Genomic DNA, 25,587 nt, shown 5'->3' with positions numbered 1-25,587 from the left:
TAATTTATTTTTTGTCTCTATGTATTCGCCTGTTCTGGACATTTCGTATAAATGGGATCATATAATATGTGGCCTTTTGTGTCTGACCTCTTTCATTTGAGCATACTGTTTTCAAGGTTCATTCATGTTGCAGCACTTCATTCTTTTTTATACCTGAACCCATGGTATGGATATGCCATGTTTGTTTATTCATTTATCAGTTGATGGACATCTGGGTTGTGTCTACTTTTTGGCAGTTATGAATGATGCTGTCATGATCATTTGTGTGCAAGTTTTCACATCGGTATATATTTTCAATATTCTTGAGTATATTGAGTAGAATATAGGAGTAGAATTTCTGAGTCATATGGAATTCTGTGTCTACCTTTGGGGAAATGCCAAACTTTCTCCAAAGTGGCTGCACCATTTTACATTCCAACTAGAAATGTGTGAGGGTTCCAGTGTCTCCATGTCCTAATCAATGCTTCTTGTCTACTTTTTACATTAAGGCTTTTCTAGTGGGTGTGCAGTGCTATCTCGCTGTGATTTTGATATGCCGTTCCCTCATGACTAATGCGGTTAAGCACCTTCTCTTGTGCTCATTAGCCATTTGCATATCTCTTTTGGAGAAATGCATATTCAAATCCTGTGCCTATTTTTAAATTGGGTTGTCTTTTTATTGTACAGTTGTAGGAGTTCTTTATATTTATTTTAGATAAAAGTCCCTTATCAGATATATGATGTGCAGATATTTTCTTTTATTCTGTGGGTTTTCTGTGCATTTCTTTATGATGTCCTTTGAAGCATGAAAGTTTTAATTTTGATGAAGTCCAGTTTATCTCTTTTTCTTATGTTGCTTGTGCACTTGGCATTGTAGCTGAGAAACAATTGCCTAATCCAAGGCCACAAAGATTTATTTCTCTGTTTTCTTCTAAGAGTTTTATAACTTTAGCTTTTAAGTTTAGTTCTATAGTCTATTTTGATCTAATTTTTCATATAAGGTGTGAGGGGATGGGTCCACCTATTTTTTTTTCTTTTTTTACATGAATATCCAGTTGTCCCAGAATCATTTCTTGAAATGACTATTTTTTCCTCCATTGAATTGACCATGCATGTAAGAGTTGTTTTTCTGGTCTCAATTCTATTTCATTGATCTATATATCTATTCCTATGCCAATACCACACTGTCTTGATTACTGTAACTCTGTAGTAAGCTTTGAAATCAAGAAATGTTAATCCTTCTACTTTGCTCTTCCTTTTCTTCATTGTTTTTGCCCTGATGGGTCCCTTGCATTTCCACATGAATTTGAGGATCAGCTTGTCAATTTCTGTGAAAAAAAGCAGCTGGGATTTGGGTAGGGATTGCACTGAATCTGTACATCGGTTTGGGAAATAGTGCCATCTTTTATTTCTAAGTATTTTATTATTTTTTATGCTATGGTGAATGGAATTTTTTTAAATTTTATTTTGATTTGTTCATTGCTAGTGTATAGAAATACAATTGATTTTTGTATATTGATTTTGTATGTTGCAACCTTGGTGAATTTATTATTTCTAGTATTTTTTTTAAATTTCTTATGGTATGTCTATATGCAAGATCATGTCATTGCAAATCGAGGTAGGTTACTTCTTCCTTTCCAGTCTGGCTGCCTGTTATTTCTTTTTTCTTGCCTGATTGCCCCCACAAATGGATTTAGTTTGAATGGAAGTTTTTCTTTATTTCATAGTAGTTAAGATTTAATACTTTGACTATTGTAGATCCAGTATTGAACTCTAAAACAGACATGGTAAGTTCAATCAGGCCTAGAAATATACTATTAGTACGAGTTGTAGTAAATGTACTTGATGCAAGAAGAAAATTTTGAGAATTATTATGGAACAAGAAGTCCTCCTATTACTATGAATGCAGGTGAGAAATCATCTTTGCTGGCTAGCATTATAGTTCATGTATTTAGAGCACTAACATGTCGATTTCTATTGCCTAAGCTATGTCTCTAAAATAAAGGCCTTCCAGATGAGGGAATACAGTTCTTTTGGCTCTACTTCTGGATAAGTAGGAGCATCTCCTTTTCTATTGAGCACCTACCAGGCCAGATATTCTCCCAGGTGCTAGACATGTAACAGTAACTAAGACAGATAAGGCCTCTTTCCTTAGAGGCTTACATGTCTGTTGGGAAGTAGATAAACAAATTGTGTGTGAATTAATTATAAACCACGGCAAGTGCTGTGAAAGACCATGGAAAGAACTTAGCTGTCACCTTAGCCATCAAAATACTACAACCAAGAACTGTAAGTAGACATCCCATTGAAAATCTGTGCTCTTGCAAAATGCCAATGTGAAGCAGCAACTTGATGACAAAGGAAAATAAAAGACTCTTACAAAAAGAGGTACAGAACTGTCCTAATCCCATGACGTGGAAGAGTACTAGTAATTCATAAGGAATGTTTACTGACAATGATTTGTTAACTGCTTGGTAAACTTGTTCCTTGCAATGTTTTATTCATATTTTAATAGATTTCTCTATTATTAGGTTCAAATATTTTTTAATTAAGAAAGAAGTACAACCCTCTGGGTAATATTGCAACCATGTAGATAGCTGGCAACTAAACTTCTTCGCATGTATAACTGTATTCAAACAATTTTGAACGAATCATTTTAAACTAGATAATGTCATTATGTGGTTCTTTAAACAAACAAAAGACTTATATAACAGGCTTTGTAGCTCCAGAAAAAGTTTGAGCTTATATAAGAATGGTTAGTTTCATAAGAAAGATAGAACATGCTACCAATTATAAATTCAGGTATTCTCTTTAGAAACAAAAGAGAGAGATGACTTTTTTTTTTTTTTGAGACAGAGTCTCGCTCTGTTGCCATGCACCAGGCTGGGGTGCAGTGACGTGATCTAGGCTCACTGCAACCTCCGCCTCCTGGGTTCAAGCAGTTCTCCTGCCTCAGCCTCTAGAGTAGCTGGGACTACAGGCACATGCCACTATGCCTGGATAATTTTTGTATTTTAGTAGAGATGGAATTTCACTATGTTGGCCAGAATGGTCTCGATCTCTTGACCTCGTGACCCACCCACCTCAGCCTCCCAAAGTGCTGGGATTACAGTCATGAGTCACTGCACCCAGCCTGAGAGACATGACTTTTAATAGGAAAAGAATTGTAAAATGAGCCAGATAACTTTTGACTTTAACCTTTATATCTCCATTTTTGAAAATCAAAGCTGAATAATAGAAGGACACTTTTATATATATTTTAGGCCGTAGAATAATGTGAGCACATTTTTCTCTTTAATTATCAAACCATTTCCTTTGGATAATGTAAAAGAATTAGTTTCCTTGCTTCCCTGATATATTTGAACTCATTCTTGGAGTAGAGAATATCTATGATCACATTTTTTAAAATAATAAAAGTCTCTGCAATTTGTGCTCTATAAACTTGAAGGAAAATGAATTTGTGCATTATTTTAGTATTTTTAAAGCATTGCTTCATTATATAACATTCTGCCTCTTCTAGGGTATATAATACTCTTTGTTCAAAGAGAAGCCACCTGTCTTTCCATTTGCCACTCAAGTGTGCCATTTGCAGTCGTTTTTACAATACCCCATTGTTTGAAGAATCCATAAATGTCTTTCTGACCCTTCACACCTTTCAGCTACAACAATATTGCATTATTTTAAAACATCTGTTTCAGAGTCGGGTCACCCTGTGTGTTAGACATATGTTCATCACCCTGGCCAACTGTGTAGGTTCACTTAGGGGTGGTTCTCCCTCGTTTGGAAGTTTCTACCACATGCACCCACTGGCCTCTTGCTGCACTGGGTCACTTGATAAACAGCCTTCCCCAAACAGAACCTTCTGTCAAAGCTGTCTACATTTTCATTCTCGAAGACTGAAAAGTCAGAAGCAGTGGACACCATGGCTCAGAGCACCAACTGGAATCAGACAGGCCTGGAGCTGAATCCTAGCTTTGTTCTTTCTTATCTATGCAACCTTGGACACGTTTCTTAATGTCTTTGAGCCTCAGTTACCACATTTATAAAATGGAGAAAATAATACCTATCCCACAGGGTTGTTTTGAGTGTTAAATTAATGCATGTAGAACACCTAGCCCCTAACCTGAAGTATACTTTCTTCTAGCTTTTGCTGAGTGGTAAGGTAGAAATATAAACCAGTACGGCTGGCATTCTAAAGCAAATGAAACCTTTTCAAATTCATAAAGTTCCATAAATTAATTACAGGTACTGTTCTATAAGGGTGGTGGCTCTGTGGTTGCGTGCTTCCTGCTCTCTGTTTAGAGTTGAATCAAGTGCTAACACAGAATGAATTTCTGTGTACCTTCCGCCAGGTAACATATTGGCATGTTCTCAGGGATACCCTAAAGAGAGAAAAATATTTATAAGCAGGAAGCAGTGTCTCTCCAGTCGTTCTCCGGAGACCACCTCTGTGTGTCTACCTTGTTCACGTAGCTCAGTGGCAGATGTGTAGCTTCCTGGTTGATGTCTTGAGTTGAATTTGGGCAGAACGAGTAGCATTTCATAAACCATAATGCTAACCATGGTGGGAATGTTTCATTTACTAAAAGGGACATTCCTACCAAAATAGCTTTTGGAAAACAGTCTGATATTTGATGTTTTGTCAAAACCGCTCTCTTTTCTTGTCTTAGAAAATACAAGGTCATTATCTCAGTTTTACCTGTCAATGCACTACTGGGGATATTGTTGAAACTGCAGAATTTGGTGATTAAATAACCTTTCCACTTCCAGTAAAAGTATTTGAATTAGGCATAGAAATTTTCCAGGTGTAACTTGATCCTATCCTTCTGCCTTCTTTTTAAATATTTTTCAGACTGAACCCTTGCTGTGCTGCAGAATAGTTTTTTTCTTAAACTTTCTTTGTAAATGTTTAATTTAATGGTTGCAAAGGCAAAATGGTGTGTAGTAAAAGTATTTTTAAGTAAGTAAAGTGGAATTATGGTTCAAATTTGGGGTCATGGTATGGAAAAGCAGAAGTCATTAAGACATTTTGATATCTCCATTTCTAAACAGCTTGGTATGCAAAGAGTGTGCCCATTATTCTAATGAAGAAGAGAAATTTCAAATTCTCAAAAGTTTCATAAATTGTAGGTATAAAGACTTGATGGACATTAAGGTGCTATCAGAAGTATGAGTCACTGAAAATTCATTGGCTGTTTAGCTAACACTATGATGGTTCACTATCAATTCTTTAATATTCTAGTGCTAAGGTTAACATCCTACTCATCAGACGTTTATTGAAGACATTTATCCTCTCCGCTGTCTTGGTTGTCCCAGTTTTAAATAGGAGCAGGTTATACTTACCTCCTCATGGAAAAGGCACTGAGTGTATTTCCTAAAAGCACTGAGATCTGAAGTCCTTGACTTAGAAGCTTTTAAGTGACTTTAATGGTTTGAGGTATCTCCCATATGCCAGGCGTTCTGCAAGGTGCTCCTTACTTTATCTTGTCTTCATCCCCAACCCTCACAAGAGGCCTTATTATTCCTGTTTCACAGACAAGGAAGCAGAAAGACTCCACCTCGCTCACATCTAGATTGTGACAAAGCAGTGTCAAATCCAAGAGTTAGGGACAGAAAAGCCAGGACACCTTCCACCACAATGGGCTGCTACCCCCAATTAGCAGCCACCGCAAAAAAATGTCATGATTATATGGCAACTTAACTTCTCTCGCCACTTTATGCTTTAAATATTTTTAATGTGCAAAAGCACAGACAAATGTTTGTGTATCTGTCATTACTGTATTCAACCAAAGTTTTACATTCCAAAACAGTTCGAACTTACTTAAAGTTATCATCTTCGCACTCCAGATACATCACTTGGTTTGCCTCCTCTATTTTCATTTCTGTAAACAGTCACAGTAATAATTTTCCTCCTGGTTCTTTAAATAATATCTTAAACTACCATTTATTGAATGACTACTGTACTTGTTCCATGTACAAGGCTACAGTGGCCCTGTATATGGCATATCCTTGAATATAGTAAGAAACCTATTCAATTTGATTTTACTATATTCCTTCTAGTGTATAGTTAATTGTTAAATTTGAGATGTACCCTGAACTCAGAAGATAGGTGCTGGAAAATTAAGATTTATTTTTCAGTTCACTTTAAGGCTACCAAGAAGAGTTCAGCTCTATTTGTCAGAGAATTCTTTCTGAAAATTAGCAAGCTATCACAGCAAAATGTATGGAAGTATATTTCTATGTAGGTCATAGAGTAAAATGTTATTCTATATAAATATAGCACATCCATATAAAGATCTTTTTTAAAAAAATCTTTCAAGTTCTTCTCCAAAAAGAGACACACATATATGAGATGGAAAGTTCTCTATCTCTTTACAAGGATTTTTCCACTAATTGGTTTAATTACCCAAGAATCCGCTACCTGAGACATTCTTAAGTGAGTGGTGTGCATAGATAATGAAGTATGAATTGAGCCAGCGTTGTGAAATGTCTTCAGGGTCACATGCTAAAATGTTTATGACAGACATTTCAAAGGCAGCATCAAGTCTGGTATGCCTAGGTCCATGTGCCTGCCATGAACATAACACACTCTCTAGATTCTGACCAGCTGGTTGTGGCCTAACTCCTGATTCCTGCTGTGTTAACTCGATGTAGCATCCTTTAAATTGAGCAAAATTTTTCAAATTGTACTGTGGCTTGGTCTTTAAGCTTTGCTTTACTCCTTTGCATGGTAGAGACACATGCTGAAAGCTACCATAAATTGTGAATGAGTTATGTGCACAAATGGTAGCTACCATTTCCTTTGTAGTAGCACTTTTTTAAAAGGTTGCACTTGGAATAGTTTTTTTAAAAATACAGAGGTGGGCCGGGCGCGGTGGCTCAAGCCTGTAATCCCAGCACTTTGGGAGGCCGAGGCTGGTGGATCATGAGATCGAGACCATCCTGGTCAACATGGTGAAACCCCGTCTCTACTAAAAATACAAAAAATCAGCTGGGCATGGTGGCGTGTGCCTGTAATCCCAGCTACTCAGGAGGCTGAGGCAGGAGAATTGCCTGAACCCAGGAGGCGGAGGTTGCGGTGAGCCGAGATCGCGCCATTGCACTCCAGCCTGGGTAACAAGAGCAAAAACTCTGTCTCAAAAAAAAAAAAAAAAAAAAAAAAATACAGAGGTGGGGACTGTTTGATAGTCCTTTTATAAAAAGTTTTTGCAACATGATGTCTCTTGGGCCATGACTATCAGGCACTGTCACAATGTAAGCCTGATACTTAAAGAAAGTCTCACAGATTTTGTAGGCTCCAGAACAAAAGTAACATTCCGTTTTCTCCCGATTCTATTTCCCTTCCACCCATAAAGAACAGAATGAGGTTCTTGGTCTGATCTTATCCCATGGCCATGTCTCAATTTTCTCCACACCTCCACTGTAGACTTAGTCCTCTGTCACCCAAAGTTTAGCAGAACTGGTTCCTATCTGAGGCTCACAAACTTCTATCATCAGATATTTGATTAATTAAGCTATTCTGTCCTAACATCTTAAGAAATAGATTGGATGAAGGGCATCCAGTTGAAAAGTAGTTTCTGTTTGTTGTTTTCTCTTTTTGCTGGAGTTACCAGTTTTCCTTTTAATCATTATCAAGGACCTGTGTGATCATTAATACCATACCTCAACGTATGCTACCTTATTTTAGAGTTCTTTTCTTTATAGCTCTCAATTGCCCTGATAGATGTAAGGTTTATGAAAGCAAGGTCATACCTTACTTGTCTTTGTAACTTCACTGGCTTAGGCTCCCAGTAATGTCTGGAAAAAGATCAGTGAAAATGAATGACTTAAATGGCTTGGAGAGCAAAGGACTTGCCTGCCAATCTGAGCACAGCTGAGTTGTATATAGCCCTCAGTCTGTTGCCTTGTTCCTAGGACAAATCTGATTGATAATGACTCCCCGCTTTCCTACAAGGATATTTTGAGATGAAATTGAGTTATACATAACATTTTGAGCCTTTCAGAGATGGTATTACATAAACCACTTTGCCTCTCAGCAGTTGTGTAATTTAGTTAGATGACATCTTGTGCTGGAGTCCACTTTAATGCAAATACTTTATTGCAAAGCTTCTTAAAAATAACGAATAAGTATTTTAGCCTTTTTGATGATTTTGAACTGATTCAAGAGATTGCTAATCAAAAACATTTCAGAGGACTAAGTTAATTACCTGACTCCACCACCACTTGCTCTATTCATGATGCTGGAAAAAGTTACTTTCTTCTCTCTGCTGGTTTTTGGCTGCCCCTCCCAGAGTGTTGTCAAATACATTTTACTGTTGTATGAAATAAAGTCGTGGAGATGCAGAGTTCTAAGCAAATGTAACATCAACAGTGCCTGGCACTTAATAGGGTCTCAGTAAGTTTCTACACAATAAATTAATGAATCAATCTATTTCCATTACTGCAATGTAATATGGGGAATATCCCAGCCATCTATTTATTCCGCCTCTGCTTTAATACTGCCTGCCAGTGGTGGAGTCCCTCCAAAGGCCACTAACTCTATTTGTCAACAAATTTAATTACTTTCAAATGCCACCTTAGACTTCTGTGAGGCATTCTATGATTCCACTGGGCGCTTAGTCACATCTGTGCTGCACTCCTCAAGTGTCTTACTCATACCTCTGTTGTATTTTTCATAGTACATTAGATTTCCAGTTATATTGTATCTGTCAGGTCTCTCTTTGTAGACTATGAACTCCATGAGGACAGAGGTGTGTCTTGTTTTCTGTGTGCTCCCAGTTTCTAACATAATACAGAATAGATGAAAGACTAGAAGGAGGGGGACAGAGAAATGGGAGGAAAAGATAATAATAACAGGGACTATATGTATTGATTGAGACTCAGTGGTCTCTTAGAGGGCTGTGCTCATCCCTGAAAGTGTGTACCAAAGACAACCCCTTCAGATTCAGGAAGAAAAATTTAAAACAATTTTCCTTTCTTAAATCCTAACCATTTTAATTCCCATTTTTTATGTATGTTTTATACTCTATATACTATTTTTAAATAGTTGTACATATATTTAATTCATAAATAAACATATATTGCAAAGTACACATTCAAACAGTTTCCATTAAAGGTACAAATCATACATTTGGAGACTCCCTAGTATCTTTGTTTGTCAGGTGCCTCTACTAAGCATTCGATGTAATATTATTTCATTTAATTCACCAAAAATCCTGTGAGGTATGTATTGTGGTCCCCATGATGAAGAAGTTGATGCATAGAGAGGTTAGGTAATTTTCCTAGTCATTTAAAGCTGGTAAGTGGCGGAACTAAGGCCCAGGCTTAGATTTGTCTGGCTTACCCACTGCCACATCCTCTCTTATTCTTCTCTCCTAGCACCCAGGGTTGTTTTTCAGGCACAGTACAGCCTTGTGGATTAAATAAGTAAACTGAATGAATAACTTAATCATACATTTTAAAGCTTTCTTCTTAAGAAAAATAGTGAAAATTAAAATAAAATTGCTTTTTCATTGTAAAAGTGTGTATTGGCAATGATGAGCCCACTAACATACCTATGTAACACATTAGAATGCTTAGTCCCATTTCTTGACTGAAAAACTGAAGAACAGCAAGTGACTTGTTCACTGCTGCAGCTAAAGTCAAGCAGCTAGTATTCTCATGTTCACATATGATTACCAACCTGCTTTTTTAAAATTGAAATATAGTTTGTATACCATAAAATTTACTCTTTTAAAGTGTGAAATTCAGGAGTCCTTAGTATATTCACAAGATCCTGCAACCATCATTTTGAACATTTCCATCACTAATTTCAGAGCATTTCCATCATTCCGAAAAGAAAGCATATACCCACTAGTAGTCACTTCCTATTTCCCTTTCCTCCAGCCCTACCATCCTCTAATCTACTTTCTGTCTCTGTGAATTTCCTGTTCTAGACATTTCATATAAGTAAATTACACAATATGTGGCCTTTTGTGTACTTCTTTCAGGTAGCATAACATTTTCAAGGTTCATCCAGCCCTTCATTACTCTTTAGGCTGAATAGTATTCCATTATGCGGATAAACAAAAATCCATTGATCAGTTAATACACATTTGGTTGTTTTCACTTTTTGGCTCTTATGGATAATGCTACTGTGAACATTTGTGTATAAGTTTTGTGTGAACATGGGTTTTCAGTTCACTTGGTTTATCCTTAGGAGTGAAGTGCTGGGTCACATGGTAACTCACGTGTTTAACATTTTGAGGAACTGCCAAACTGTTTTCCAAAGTGACTGCACCATTTTACATTTCTGCCAACACTGTATGAGGGTTTCAGTTTCTCCATGTCCTTGCCAACACTTGTTATTGTCTCTTTTTTTGTTGTAACCATCCCAATGGGTGTGAAGGTATCTCACTGTGGTTTTGATTTGTATTTCTTTAATGACAAGGATGTTGAACATCTTTGTATGTTTATTGTTCCCTAAATTACTCCTGTTGAATTTAAATTACTCCTATTTCCTTATTTATTCTTACATTATTCATTGGGATATAAATTTTATTCTTCTTGTGATACCTGTTTTGCCCCAGGAACTCTGAAAGCATATTAAATGCTCATGAAATCTCTTATTAAGGATTGCATGGCCTCTCATAGTGCCAAGCTGCTTGTGCCATGAACTATAAGGATTTAACTGAGTTTCCACGGACAACTTTTTAGGAAGTCTCCACATCACATTGTCAGATAAGAAGCTTTTATAAACCCCACATTATAATGATAATAATGCTTTATTGTAAAGCATTTAATGTCATAGGAACTCCAAGAATTTTTTTCAAAAAAGTTTTTTTAACTTTTTACATTACTATGAGGCAGAAAAGAAGCCAGTAAATGCCTCAGGGAGCCCTCCAAGAAAGTGTATGTAGAGATATAAATATCTAAAAAATTCTAGGGTATCTTGGGGAAAAAAATCCTTGTTAGTACAACCAGTGTTTCCAGAAAATTTTCAAATTACTTTTAAGTTATATGCCAGTTCTGCATCTAAATCATACTGCTCATATTTTGGTAATGCTGAAATTAATGTTTGCTATCAAATCTAGTTTAGGTCAGAGAGAAAGGAAGGGAAAAGTTTTGAAAATTCTGTATGCCAATTTCCACCTGTACTGTGAAATAATATTTATACTAGCATCTAAAGATCTATAGTAGTATTCTTTTTCAAAAAGGGCTTGACAGATGACATATGCAGTAAATCCACCTCTGTTGGAGCTATGAGATCTTCCAGACTTTCAGACCTTACAGGTTCCCATCTTACATTCAAATTTTATTTGATGGCTTTTACCAATACTACTAATAAGATTTTCAATCTTACTGCAAGTTGAATATATTTGGTAATTATGTTTACAATGAGGAAATTCATCAATTCACTCAGAAACTGGGCTTTTTTAATGGCAAACTTTTTTTCGGGGAAAAAAAGAACAACTGAGTTTTTGTTTACTTGATCTACAAAAGCTGGTTGGGCACCTACAAGGCACTAGACCTAGGAAAGGCAGTGAGAGCAGAACAATCATGGTGCTTGCCCTTGTAGAGCTCATAGCAAACCTGCAAACTCCAGAAACAATTCCGTCACTGCAACTGTGATCAATGCTAAAAGTGAAAATTTTAAGATTCTATGAGAGGATATCATAAAGGAGCTGACCGCGTTTATGGTTGTCAGAAAAGGCTTCCTTCAGGAAGTGATACATAATTGGGGACCTGAAGGAAGCCTAAGCATTAGCAAGAACATGAGGCAGAGGGGACTTGCATGTGCACAGGACTAGGGCAGACAGGACTTGATGATTTCCAGGGCCTCAATGAAGGACAGAGAGGCTAGTGTGTGAGGAGCAAAAGGACAGGAGGCTGTGTAATGGATGGGGCAGGCAGCGCATAGAGGCATGTTAGGGATTTGGGCCTCTGTCAATTGGGGAGCTGCTTCAGGGGTTAAGCCTGTGGCATTGGTTAGTAGTCATAGAATTAATAAAGGCCAAATGACCCTTTGTTATGTTCCTCTTTCTTGGTTAGGAATATGACTGGCGAAACTATCAGCCCAGCCAGATGAGTGAATCCGAGTTACAGATGCTGGCGAGCCTACGGCGGCAGCAAAATGAAGAACTGGACGATGCTGGTACCTCCCATGGCCTGAGTGCATCCCAGGTGGACAACTGTAATGTCAGTATAAGTACCAGCAGTGATGACACAACCACCTGGAACTCCTGCCTGCCACCTGTGAGTCCTGAGCTTTGCAGCTTCCTCTCATTGCTTATTAAGGAGCAAGTTTCTTTCTAACAAATCCCAGCATTGCCTGGAAAAGCCAGGACCAAAAAGAGAACACTCCCTATGAGAAATAATTAGAGCCCATTCTGAAATAGTGTTTTAGAACTGGGGACAGAAATTAGAAGATGACAGCCTTCTTAAATTGTCTTATTTACCTTCAGAGAAGGTATATATGATGATACATCAAACCACACATTGAAAGAACAAAAAGAACAATTTTACTATAGATACTGGGTATCCCATTGTATCCCCTGTTCCTAGTATAAGCCATGTGGCACATACAAGAGACTCAATATTTGTTAAATAAATATTTGTTAAATTAATGAACACAGAGGAAAAGACTATAGATATACAAGTATTCCTTGGATATGAAGATAGAAAAGAACCTTCTGTAGAAGTCACCAGATGTTCACTGACTCCTCCCTGTGTCTGATGCGCTTTGATAGGCACTGTGGATGCTTCAGAATCTTATATTCCCATGTGCTTCCATAGTTAAAGCAATTTCAGTGTGGCCCATTGCCCTCACTATGGCCTGGCAGAGGAGTTGAAACAGGTCTTAGTCTTTCTGTTTTTCAGGTGAAGAAAGTGAAGCCTGCGTCCAAGCTTCCACATCTGGTCAGTGGTGGATCCCAGAGCAGACCCCAGTGTTTTAATTCAGTCCATTCTCCATAATACTGCCCTCAAGGACCTTACAATTTAATTGGAAAGACAGAGCATCCATCAAATAGTTCAGTGTAGCACAAGAAATGTCATAAAGCAGAATAATAAAATCATTGCTATAATAATGATAATTAGAGCTACCCTTTATTTAAATACCTAGAGTCATTTTAAGACCTCCACAGGCCTAAGAAACACTTACTTACAAGGCTACATTCAATAGCATAGCAAACAGACTAAAATATACTTTCATCCAAAAGTGAGTGTGTTTTTGCTATACAATTTTTAAAGGAAATATAAAACCATATAACTTTTGCTCATTTATATACAGCTATATAAAGTTTGAGTTGAAGTGTAGTTGACAGTAGATAAGTTAGGTTTTAAATATTTAATTAAATACCTCTTAATTTTGTGATGTACTTTTCATATTTTAAAGCCAGTTTTTTCCAGATCTCCAACATCTTTGTAGATCTTGGAAATCTGAGAGACCGTGGCACCTAATGCCTTAAATGTGTTATCTAGTTTACTCCTTAACACTGCTGTGTGGTAAGCACTGCTGCAGAGCCCTTGAGTGATGGAGGCTCTTGAGTAAAGTGAATCAGACCTAACTTGGTCTGACTCCCATGTATGGGCTCCTGACCACCACAGTGTGATGACTCAGTTGTCAGATGAGTGTTATCCAATGGATATCTGGCTATGCAGTGGATGGTGAGATTTCTGTGCTCTGGGGAGAACTTACACAAGTCTTCATGGAGGAGAAATTCCAATTGGCTTGATGGGGAGGGATGATGTCAGTTATATATTAGTGCTCTTTATTCCTACGTTGCATACCTTCAGGATTCCCTTGCCTTAATTGTGCTTTCATTAAACACAACTATAAAACATGCATAACAATTCTGGCAGCCTTGGTGCCAAAAAGTATCCACCCACCAGCCAGAAAAATATCTGACTTCTGCTTACTCTGGTTAGAGTATCCCTGTAGCCAAGCTAAGATCATAAGAGTCAGTTACAGATTTTTGCCAGTATAATTTGCAATAGAATTGAAACATTGCCTTTCTTATAAAATATTCTTCAGCAGTCATTTAAACTGCAAATAAGAAAGAGAACAGTGGCCTCCTGATCGAGCTCATTCTGTCATGAAGTAGCTCAGAGACCAGCATTACAAAGGGCAAGCTGAGTAATGATTATTTATGGACTGAAAAGGCTGAACTCTTGGTTGCCCTGGATACAGTGTTCTCATCACTGTCCTGTTCTGGCAAAGAGTGAAATCTCCTGCATGACAGCTATTCCACACTAAAAGTATACGGCCAAAAATAACACCTTTGGTAATGAACTTAACCCCTCTTTTTGACCAAGTGAGACATTGAGAACAGTCTAATTTTTTTTTAGAGAAAATATTGAAAAGCCTGCCTTTGGTGTTCATAAGATATGTTTATTATTGCATCAGAGTCAGTTTAACATTGGAACTACTGCCAAATGGAAAATTGTATTCCTTAATGAACTCTGTGTCTTGTGTATAGAGTTTAGCTAGAGCAATTTTACAAGCATCGTTGTGGTCTTTTTGAGAGCTCGTGCCTTTCTCTTTAAAAGTTGTACAGGGACAGCAAAAAAGAAGAAATAAAATAATTCATACCTTTATTCATCACAACAATATCCAACTTTTTTTTTTTTTTTTTGGAGACTCAGTCTCGCCCTATTGCCCAGGCTGGAGTGCAGTGGCCTAATCTCGGCTTACTACAACCTCTGCCTCCCAGGTTCAAACAATTCTTCTGCCTCAGTCTCCCCAGTCGTTGGGATTATAGGTGACTACCACCACAACTGACTGATTTTTGTATTTTTAGTAGAGACAGGGTTTCACCATGTTGGCCAGACTGGTCTCGAACTTCTGACCTCAAATGATCCGCCCGCCTCAGCCTCCCAAAGTGCTGGGATTACAAGCATGAGCCACTACATCCAGCCTATCGCACTATTCTTTTATCTCAGTGAATACTGTCAACATCCATACTGATCTTTAGCCAGAAATTTGGAAGACATCTTCATTTCTCCCACTCCCTTATCCCACATCCATCGGTCTCCAAATCCTGAGAATCTTTTCTCCTTTTTACCTTTAACTCGCACTTCCTACTACCACAGCCTTGGCACTTTTCTTTTTTTCTTTTTTCCCCTTAATTCCATGACTGATTATGCACTTTATTTTTTTTTTTCCAATATTTACTTTAGATTCAGGGGTTACATGTGCACATTCATCACTGGGGTACATTGCATGATACTGAAGATTGGGGTACAAATGATCCAGTCATGCAAGTACTGAGCATACTCCCCAGGAGTTACTTTTTCAACCTTTATCCCTTTCCTCCCTCTCCCCTTGGACAGTCTCCAATTTCTATTGTTGTCATCTTTATTTCCATGAGTACCTGATGTTTAGCTCCTGCTTATAAGTGAGAACATGCAGTATTTGGTTTTCTGTTCCTGCATTAATTTGCTTAGGATAATGGCCTCCAGCTATATCCATATTGCTGCAAAGGACATGATTTCGCTCTTTTTTAGGGTTTTTGTATTTTATTTCTCACCTGAATTCCTTCAACAGTCCCCTAACATCTCTGTGCCTCCAGTCCAAGCACCATAACCTGGCGATTTGGAGCATCGGCTCTGATGTCAAATTGCCATGGTTCAAATCCAAGCCGTGACCCTTATGAAATGCTTGGCACTGTATCTGAGACATAAGTACTTAATAAATAAAGGTTAGCTGTCATTATTATTGTCATTAGTACTCACATTAGTGAGCTTTCTAAAGTCGAGATCTGATCTGATCTGATCTCTTCCCTATGTAAAGCCCTTCAGTGACTCCCCCTCACCTCTTTAGTTTGACATATAGGAGCCCCCATGACCTGAGACTTGCCCTCTCTCCAGCCTCATCTCTCACTGCACCCCGGCTTCCACTCCATTCTTTAGTCTCACTTGTGATTCCCTAAATGCACTCTGCACCTTATCCCTGTACCTTGGACCTGATTAGCCTCAAAACTTAGCTCCAAAGTCACTGTAGCCCTTCTCCAGACCTCATTGTGAAGGATACCCCTTCTCTGCCACAAAAGCCGGAAATATCTCCTTGATAACTCTCACCACAAGCTTGCTTGTCTATGTCACATTCACTCATTCCACACATATGTTTCTGAGAGGTACAATGTGCTGTGAACAAGACTGGCTGCTGAGGATACAGATGAAGCCTTATCCAAGTTTGAGGTGTTCACAGTTTTGGAGGGGAAGCCCAGGTAACGGCTTACTGTGACACAGGGTGGCAAGTGATAGTAGAATAACGAGTTATGGGAACACGTGAGAGGGACCGATTCCACCTGTGGGTTTCAGGGATGCTTTCACAGAGAAGGCAATAGTTAAGCCGAAGTTCAGTAGTGAGTTCAAGTTGGAATTCCAAGTTCCAAAAGGAAGCCAAATTAAGTTTGTGGTCGCGGGGTAGAGGGGAGTCTCTTCTTTAACAAGATAACCTCCTCGTAGTGCCTTTGTTTCTCTGTCAGCTTACATAGCACTTGAAATGAGTTGTTCTTGTCTCACAACCCATCCCACCACCCAATATATACCCAGGGGAGCCACTCTGCTCCTGCCACACTGTTGACTTGGCTGTCACTAGGTGGGCCGTGCTCTCTGTCTGGCAGCTCCCTAATCCCTCTTCTCTGCTTAAAAAATGGCTTTTTAATTTCTGTTTTGGGTGGGATGAGAGTTGAGGAGGGTTTTGGGCTAAATTTTTTATTAAAGACTAATTTTTTGAGCCATTTTAGGTTCACAGCAAAATTGAGAGAAACCCCATTATCAATGTCCCCCACCGGAATGGTTATTTGTTACAATTAATGAACCTCCATTAACACATCATTATCACCCAAACTCCATAGTTAACATTAGGGTTCACTCTTGGTATTATGCATTTTATGGGTTTAGACAAAGGTAGTGACATGTATCCACTATTATAGTATCATACAGGGTAGTTTCACTGCCCTAAAAATCTTCTGTGCTCTATTTGTTTATCCCTCCTTTTGCTTATTTCTGAAGGCCCAACTCACTTGTCGCTGCTTCATGAAACCCTCCTCAACTCTCATCCCACCCTGAACAGAATTATTCGCTTCCCTCTCTAGGTCCCTGTTATCTTCAGGCTCAGTTATAGCACTTACAACATCAGCTAGCCATTGTTACCAGTATCCCCAGGCCAGGTTGTGAATTCCTTGAAGGCAGAACCCTGCCTGTGTTCTTTCATACCTTCCATGTTGAAGCACAAACACTGGCACAAGGCATCACAGCTGGTTGTCAGTCATTGCTTGAATGAATCTATCAATAATATTTTTTAAAATTCCTTTTTTATGGATGAGTTCATATCCTTTGCAGGGACATGGATGAAGCTGGAAACCATCATTCTCAGCAAACTAACACAGGAACCGAAAACTAAACACCGCATGTTCTCACTCATAAGTGAGAGTTGAACAGTGAGAACACATGGACACAGGGAGGGGAACATCACATACTGGGGACTGTCAGGCGGTAGGGGGATAGGGGAAGGATAGCATTAGGAGACATACCTAATGTAAATGATGGGTTGATGCGTGCATTGAACCACCATGGCACGGTATACCCATGTAACAAATCTGCACATTCTACACACATATCCCAAAACTTTAAAGTATAATAAAAAAATTCATTTTTTACTCTAAAAGAAGGCAATTTTCATCAAAATTCCAAAATAAACATCAGCTTTGCTTTGCTTAAATAAATCCTGAGTGATGCATATAATATTTTTAATTCAAGATTTAATAAATGGATATTAAATATACACCCAAAGGAAAATCTCCTTCTGAGCAAGGCCTCACTACCAATAGGAAGAAAAAGAGATGTAGTCAGGTCCCATTCGGTTTAGCATTTTTACCTGACCACTGCACACACATTGCAGTCTGAAGCCAGAAACCCACACAGAATAAAATGAAGAGTCTTTAGCAAAATCCATTGTGTTTACCACAAACTTTGATTCCTCAGCATCTGTACAGTTCAGAGTAATATGTACTGTTTAAAAGGTGTTTAGATATAATAAATTAGTCATTTAAAAGTGTAATTAAATGTAACCATATTCCTCATAGCAAATTGGCTTTTGTATACATCTCTTGCTAAATAAATCAAGCCTACTGAGAAATCCATTGGCCTTTGACAGACAAATTTTTCAAAGTTTCTAACTTAGAACCAAATTCAATTAAAACAATACTTTACAACTTCTATGGAAACCAGGCTACAAGTAATCAATTTTGCAGAGTTTCTGTTAGGAGTAGCCCTCATGAGATTTATTCAAAAACTGGGCTCTCAGCAGCCTTCAGAAGGGTGCTAGGAGTTAGTTATAATGAATTTTATTCGAATTCTCTCTTGGTGAGGGATTTTGATTGACAGTACCATAAAGCCATATCATGTGTGTCACGTGTGTGTGTGTGTGTGTGTGTGTGTGTGTGTGTGTTTTCTTTTTTTTAAGGAATCGGAATAGCTGTCAATGGACACTGCTTCATGTGATGCCTAAATAAATCTAAACTAGATCAGTCAACCTGGGCTCAAATCCCAGATCTGCCGTTTATGGACATGATCACCTTCGAAATGGGAATAATAAAAGAACCTTCGTAATATTGGCATTATGCAAAGTGAATGAGTACATGAAATGCATGTGCCCGGTGTTTAGCAAAGTAAGCTTACACTGTCAACTGCTGCTCCCCTGAGGTTATTCTCCTCAGAGGGCCACTTGAGTGATCAGAACAAAATTTCTAGGACATTGTCCCTTTTTATGATGACTGAGGCCGGTAAGGGTAAGCAGAGATTCTGTAGTCCTTGTTTTGATGTGAGTTTAACCATTGGCATACAGACTGGCTCCCTCAGACCCTTAAAAATAAACTCTCTCATTGTTTTTTATTTCAATATTTCATTTCACTTTCCCCTCTCAAATGTAGATTCAAGAAACGCAGGCTTATTGTGCAGCTACCCTGTGAGCAGATGCCCCAAAGCTGTCATTCTTTCAAGTTAATAATTAACGTAACCTGACAGGGTATGGTGGCACAGGTCTGTAGTCCCAGCTAATCAGGAGTCTAAGGCAGGAGGATTTTAGCCTAGGAATTCAAGCCAGTGTGGGTGATATAATGAGACCCCATCTTTTGAAAAAAAAAAAAAAAGAATCTCCGTAACCTAATATCAAGCACATAAGTCTCTTTAGCTTACAAAAATAAAGAAAAGCTCATTGCATGCATCCATCAACATGGCATGTTGTAGAGTGTAATATTTGGAGAATAACGAAGCAAAATACACCTAATAAAATTGCAAGCATATGGTGAGGTTCTCAGACAAGTTATTTGTGGTCTTGATTCACCTTGCAACAACATTATTGCCATTTTCATAGGTTTTACATAACAACACAAAAATACTGTCTTTACCTTTTAACATGCCAGGATTATCTTATCTCCTGTTCTTTTATTTAGGCTTCATTTCTCTCCCTCACCCCAAAAATCTCTAGCAGCTTGATCCTGGAAGAGCGAAGCTTCTTGTGCTCTGTGGTAGTTAATTTTATATGAATACTGTTTTCCTGGCACTAGCACATAGCAACAGTGCCACCAAAAGGACAAGGCCCTGAGTTTCTAGGATCTTTTCCATTTCTTTACTCGACAGCATATCAGCCTTTTTGTATGATGTTCCTGGTTGCTGTGTATTCAAAATATAATATATTGGCATTTCAGGCTCCTTATAGTTAATAGGTTTTAATTTGTTGTGATCTACGGATTCATTAACTTCTCAGCTCTCTTTGGGTAGAATGAGTTTTCTTTTAATCCTCCTGAACTGAAAAGGTAAGTTGTTGATTGTGCTAAGCTGCAGATAAATCATATGAGCAGATGTTCTTATACAGCTGTAGAATTGATATACAAAAACTGATATTAGAGTCAGTATAATATCTGTACTGTTAGGAGGAAATATTGAAATATGCAAGTTGTTCTGTGTTTAGTGACTATGAAAGTCACCCCAGGATATAAACTTTTCTTATTCTCAGAGTACTGTCTATTATATTTTATGATTGCTCCAAATTTAGTAATGTGGCAAAACTCATTTGTTAAATTTTAAATATATAGTGACATGTCATGAGAATAAAATCAAATGAATTTAAGTTATGGTAAGAATATAGTCATATATATTTCAAATAAATGTATTTCTTTGGGGTCACTTTTTTTTCCTGCCACAAACAGAACTGATTTTGTCATATTTGTTATTCAAAAACTTAAATAGTCACCACTCTAGATGTACTCTCGAGCTGAAATAAACATTACAGACTAGTGGTTAAGAGGGTAAGCTATAGACTCAGACTGCCTGAGTTCACATTCTAGCTCTACCCTTTCCTGGCAGGCACAATCCTGGGTTAATACCCAGTGTCAATTTCCTCTTCTGCTAGATGGAGTTGTTCATCCTATTTATTTCATAGAATTGCTCTGAGGAGCAAATGAGATCATATCTACCAAGAATTAGCATAAGTACTCAATAAATATCAGTCACTGCTATTATGATGATGGCCATAGTTCTCTGTAGATACTGGTTGCCATCCCTTTGCATCTACTTATGATATTCTCTAGGTATGGCTGAATGCCAAAATCAAAACAAATTTTATATAATTTCATTGGTTCTTTCACAGGATACTACCTACCTAGAAATAGGTTTACTGCTACATATGTATATAAACATATTTTAGGGGAGGAAAAATATCTTTTTCTCACCCATCCTTGATTCATCACCAAGGCCTCTGTTTTAACAAAAGACAGGTTAGCGAAAGCAAAACATACAAATTTATTTCATGTAAGTTTTCTGTGATATGGGAGTCTTTATAAGGAAATGAAGAACTGAACAAACAGTTAAACTACAATATTTTTACTGTAGGTTTGATGAAGTGGGGAAAATGGTGGAGAAATATGATTGGACAAAGGAGCTATGAGCTAATGGAAATAAACTGAGAAAAATCAGCAAGGCCTTTTGTGCAGATTCTTCTCTGTGTCCCTGTGTCTTCAGAGATAAGGAAGATCCTTTCTTAGGGGATAGGGAGGGCATTTCTCAATTGAGCATCTTATGACCTGCTCCAGGGGGTGGTCAGAAAATTCTACCTATGTTTTATGACGAGCTGCAGGAGAGAACAGGGGAGGGGGAGAGTGACCTTCCTGCTACTGCAAATGCCAAGGGTTAGCATGTCCTGAACTCCATCAATATCCATTTGTGGGTGAGGACGTCTGGCTCCAGACAGCTAGTTGTTCACCTTTCTATCTGTTCGTGTCAGCAGTTTTTATTTGGAAAGCTTCTATTGGTTACTTTTTTTGTTTTCTAACACTTAAAAGTCACTATGAACAAAGATGGAAATGGATCAGTTTGTATAGTCTAAAGCAAGGAGGGCTGAGTTACAAACAAGATAGGATTCTGTAACCACTTCTATTTTCCAAGGGATGGAGTAAGTAATTTAGAATAGAGGTTTAGGGATAGGTATAAATAGAATTAATGTGTAAAATTAAGAAATGGAAATTCACCTGAATATCAGGACTGTGGTGCTTAGAGAGTTGTGGAAATGCCTCTGAAAATAAGTAAGCAGAGGTCCATTCACTGGAGGCCTGAGTACAGCTGAAATACTGGACGAATACCAATGAATTTGTTATTGAGACTATTTCCATATCAGTGTGAGTTGGTCCAGAGAAACTGTTAGGCCTTTTGCTTGCTAATTTCTTTTTTGCTGTGACATAATAAAGCCTAAATCATAGAACCAAATTTCACTTGCAAATTGCTGGAAGTCTTATTTCTCTAGTGAGATCAAATATGTCTTATGACATGTTTTTCCTTCCACTGTTCTCCCAGCTGTTGTTTCTTATTACTGAAATAGTGATGCATTGATATTGGTTCAATTACCAAAGTATCTGAGTACATTTAAATTCATGGTGCATAACAGGTAGTCAGGCTAAGTGACTGTGATTATCAGATGAGGTGTTTGATTTAAATTAAAGGAACACTTCCAAGAGATAATTTATAGAGGAAGACAGTTTACTCTGAAGAATTCCCATCCCCTATGTCATTAATATTTTAGAACTTATTATAATAAGGAAGATATGGAAACTAAAGAGTATAGGCTCTAAATGTACAGGCACCATGGCTACACTGTTTTCCTCAGTCAGGGGCCACATGATGGGTGAGAAAGCCTTGACACCAACCCCACTGAGTATGGAAGTAGCTAAAGCTCTTTGAACGCAATTTAAACATGTATACCAAATTCTAAATTGTAATAAAATAAGAATGTTGAAAATGATTTCTTATTAGAATTGCATTGTTGCTAACCACATAAATACTTAGCGCTGATATTCAAAAAAAGATGGAATTTTCTCCCTTATAGAACAAAGGGAAAATATCAAGTTCTGTTGGAAGCAAGTGTTTAAAGCTACATGAGATATAGTTGTTCAGCTATGTTTTGAAATATAACTGAAAGGTTTCTTGTGTAGGGAAAACTTGAGATTTCACATTTTTGTTAGGTATTGGCATCATTTTTTTTTTCAGATTATTGATCAGTGCTTGAGGTTGTGTTATACACGCTTGGGGAAAATGACCACCTTGACCTAAAATTTACATGTGTAATTCTCATTAGTGGTAACAGAAAGTATTCTTACAAACTTACTAACATTGAGACTAAATATATTTTCTGTGTCTGGGACTCTGTTATTAATGATGCTTGCACTGCATCATTAGTTCCATGAAGTATCTGGTTTTGTTTTGCTCTGTCTGAAAATATCAACCAATGTTAACAGCATAAAAATTCCACAAAGAGGAAAATTTCAGTACATGACCTTTAGTTATATCATAGATGCTATGAAGTCCAATGACTGGGTCATTAAAATGATAATAATAATAAATGTGATTTCTCATTTTTATCACTCTGCTATTTGCTGGGTCTCCAAAGAGCCTTTGACTGTTCTGTAAAATAAACTTATACCCTTCTTGTGAGTTGTGTCCAAGGAAGCAGTTACAGTAATGAGAGTGGATTTGAACATATAGGTAAACAGCTTTGTGCTGATTAAACATTCACAAATGTTTTGTCTTTTACAGCCTGTCAACCAGGGTCGTCACTATCAGAAAGAAATGAACCCACCTTCTCCTTCTAACCCTCGGTAAGAATTATTAATAATCTAAATGGTTTAAAAAAAAACAGACAACACTTTGTTGGAAGATTCCATTTTTCTTCGTTTCCTGAAATTGTTTTCCAAAACTTCTAGCTTCCAAAGTTATATTCTTTCAAAGTCTCAGTTCATCTACTTGTCTTCTTTGGACTTTAGAAGAGTGGTAACAGTCTACCTAGATTTAAATATCTACCTTTTACTAGTGGAATTTTGGATAAGTCATTTGACTCCGTAATTCAGGCATAATAATTACTTCATAGTATTTTGGGGAGATTCAAATGAAAACTTCTTAGAACAGTTCCTGGCACATAGCAAGTTCTCAACAAGTGTTAATTTAGTCATTATTACTTTATTTGCATAAATATTTCATTTTAATAGGTTTCTGAGATTTGGTACATTTTAGGCATTTTTTATGTCACCTGGTGCTCTTAAATTTATTAAGATAGCTTATGAAAGTTCAAATAACCAGTCTCGTTTCATAACTTCAAAAGTTTATAATCTCAAAATTACTTTTATTATTTCAAAAATGTCATTGGTATGAGTCATTTGTTGCGATGAAAAAACCTCGTTATTTTTGGTTCATTAGGAACAAGGGATCTAAATCTGAGTTTTGAAATACGTGTGTATTATTCTATAACTTTCTGATAAATAATTATATAAGCAAGTTTATCCATATGAATCAGTATTACCTTATCAGTATTTATCATACACTAGGAAATTATTGAAACGTCCATGTATCTTGAGCCTACCGAGAGAGTCTTAGTTTCTGTGGTGCACCTCATTATCCAAATGCATCTGACCTGTACTGTGGGTTGTCCTATGGAGGGTGTGTTAACTATTGCATGGTGTCTGAATTAAGACCCTTAGGTTACACACTACAAAACAGCTTAGCTAGTATTAAAAGACAGAAAGAGATAGGGAGAAAGAGAAAGAAAGGCAGGGTGGGAGTTGCTAAGTAAGGTACAGGGAGAACCCAGAGGCCACCATGCCTCAGGAGAGGCCCAAAACTAGGAACTAGAAAGCGAAAGACAGTCAGGCAGTCTCTTCACTCCATCTCTGCTTGCTTCCTCCCATCTGCTCCATTCTTCTAAGGACCAGCTTTCTCTGCTCCCTAGTCCACACATGGCCATTTGACAGCTCTGGAGTTGACATATTACAGTTCAACATACCTGTCAAGGCTGAAAGACTATGTCTGCACCTCCCTTTCTGAGAGAGAGAATGTGGTTAGTTTAGCTTGGGCCAAGTACCCATTCTGGTCCAGTCAGCAATAAACAATGAACCAAGCAATGTAAAATGAGCATGGCTTCCAGGAAACCATATAAATGGTTTACAGGACTTTTACTGGGATCCAGAATATTCATGACACAGGTAGAGTAAATGTTTTTTATTAGTAATCTCTTCTAAAGGTTCCTGTTCTGTGCACTTGCTCTGATCGTTTGTTCATGTTACCTAGTAGGGTGAATTGTCACTATCATAAATAGATACACTAAAGAGTTTAAAATTGAGATTAGAATTTCAATATATATAAGAAGGTGTTTTAATATTGTTAAAATTAGTCATCTCTTGATAGGTGAACATGTCACTAAAACATGTCACTAAGAATCTTGTAGCTCATCTAGATTTGCCTAAAAAATTATTTTTTTCAATGTATGAGTAAGCTTTCAAGATAACTGGAAATCCAACTCTGGTCCAAGTTATAATAAACTAAGAATTTGGGCCAGGCATGGTGGCTCATGCCTATAATCCCAGTACTTTGGGAGACCAAGACAGATGGATCACCTGAAGTTAGGAGTTCGAGACAAGCCTGGCCATCACGGTAAAACCACGTTTCTAATAAAAATACAAAAATTAGCTGGGTGTGGTGGCATACGCCTGTAGTCCCAGCTACTCAGGAGGCTGAGGCACGAGAATCACTTGAACCCAGGAGGCAGAGGTTACAGTGAGCAAAGGTCATACAACTGCACTCCAGCCCAGGCGACAGTGAGACTCTGTCTCAAAAAAAAGAAGAACTAATTTGTGGTCTGAACAAATGAGATTGATAGTAAGATATGTTAAGACAGTGGAGCCTTTTGTTTCAGTAAAAGGAGAAAAGGGACCTAATTCTCATCCTAATTCTGAAAAATAGTATATAATCTCAGACAAGCCTCTGACCTCTCCAGATCTTTTTAATAATATGAAAACCCTCATGTGTAAAAGAAAGGACTTGAGTTGAGTGCTCTCCGAGGCCAATTCCAAATTTATGATTCCGTGACTTTTACAAGACTCATTACAGCCTTTGCTTCATAAAGCAGTCTTGCCATTGAAGGATCACACAACTTTTATTTCATTGTCCTGTATAGAAAACATGCTTCATAAATATTGGATAGATAATTGAATAAATGAATGAATATCCAGATGTGGTAATATGCAACTTTAAATATCTCTTTTACAAATTGATTTCCAAAGATATATTGTCAAGATAGAACAT

General features: G+C 37.6%; 1 protein-coding gene across 7 annotated transcripts in view; it reads left to right on the top strand.

Annotated features, from left to right (window-relative positions):
• The window catches only part of CFAP20DC (CFAP20 domain containing), a 287,993-nt gene that overhangs the window by 196,692 nt on the left and 65,714 nt on the right, over window positions 1–25,587 (top strand). For all 7 annotated transcript variants that reach the window (XM_074404464.1, XM_074404462.1, XM_010330936.2 and 4 more), the window contains 2 exons: window positions 12,010–12,213; window positions 23,050–23,111. In XM_074404464.1, coding sequence (XP_074260565.1) covers window positions 12,010–12,213; window positions 23,050–23,111 — 266 coding nt within the window. The remainder of the gene's footprint in view (window positions 1–12,009; window positions 12,214–23,049; window positions 23,112–25,587) is intronic.

The sequence above is a fragment of the Saimiri boliviensis genome, chromosome 8, assembly GCF_048565385.1.
Source record: "Saimiri boliviensis isolate mSaiBol1 chromosome 8, mSaiBol1.pri, whole genome shotgun sequence".
NCBI classification, from domain to species: domain Eukaryota; kingdom Metazoa; phylum Chordata; class Mammalia; order Primates; family Cebidae; genus Saimiri; species Saimiri boliviensis.
Note: the sequence above shows the minus strand (reverse complement) of the source record. Positions and strands in the feature narration are given on the sequence as shown.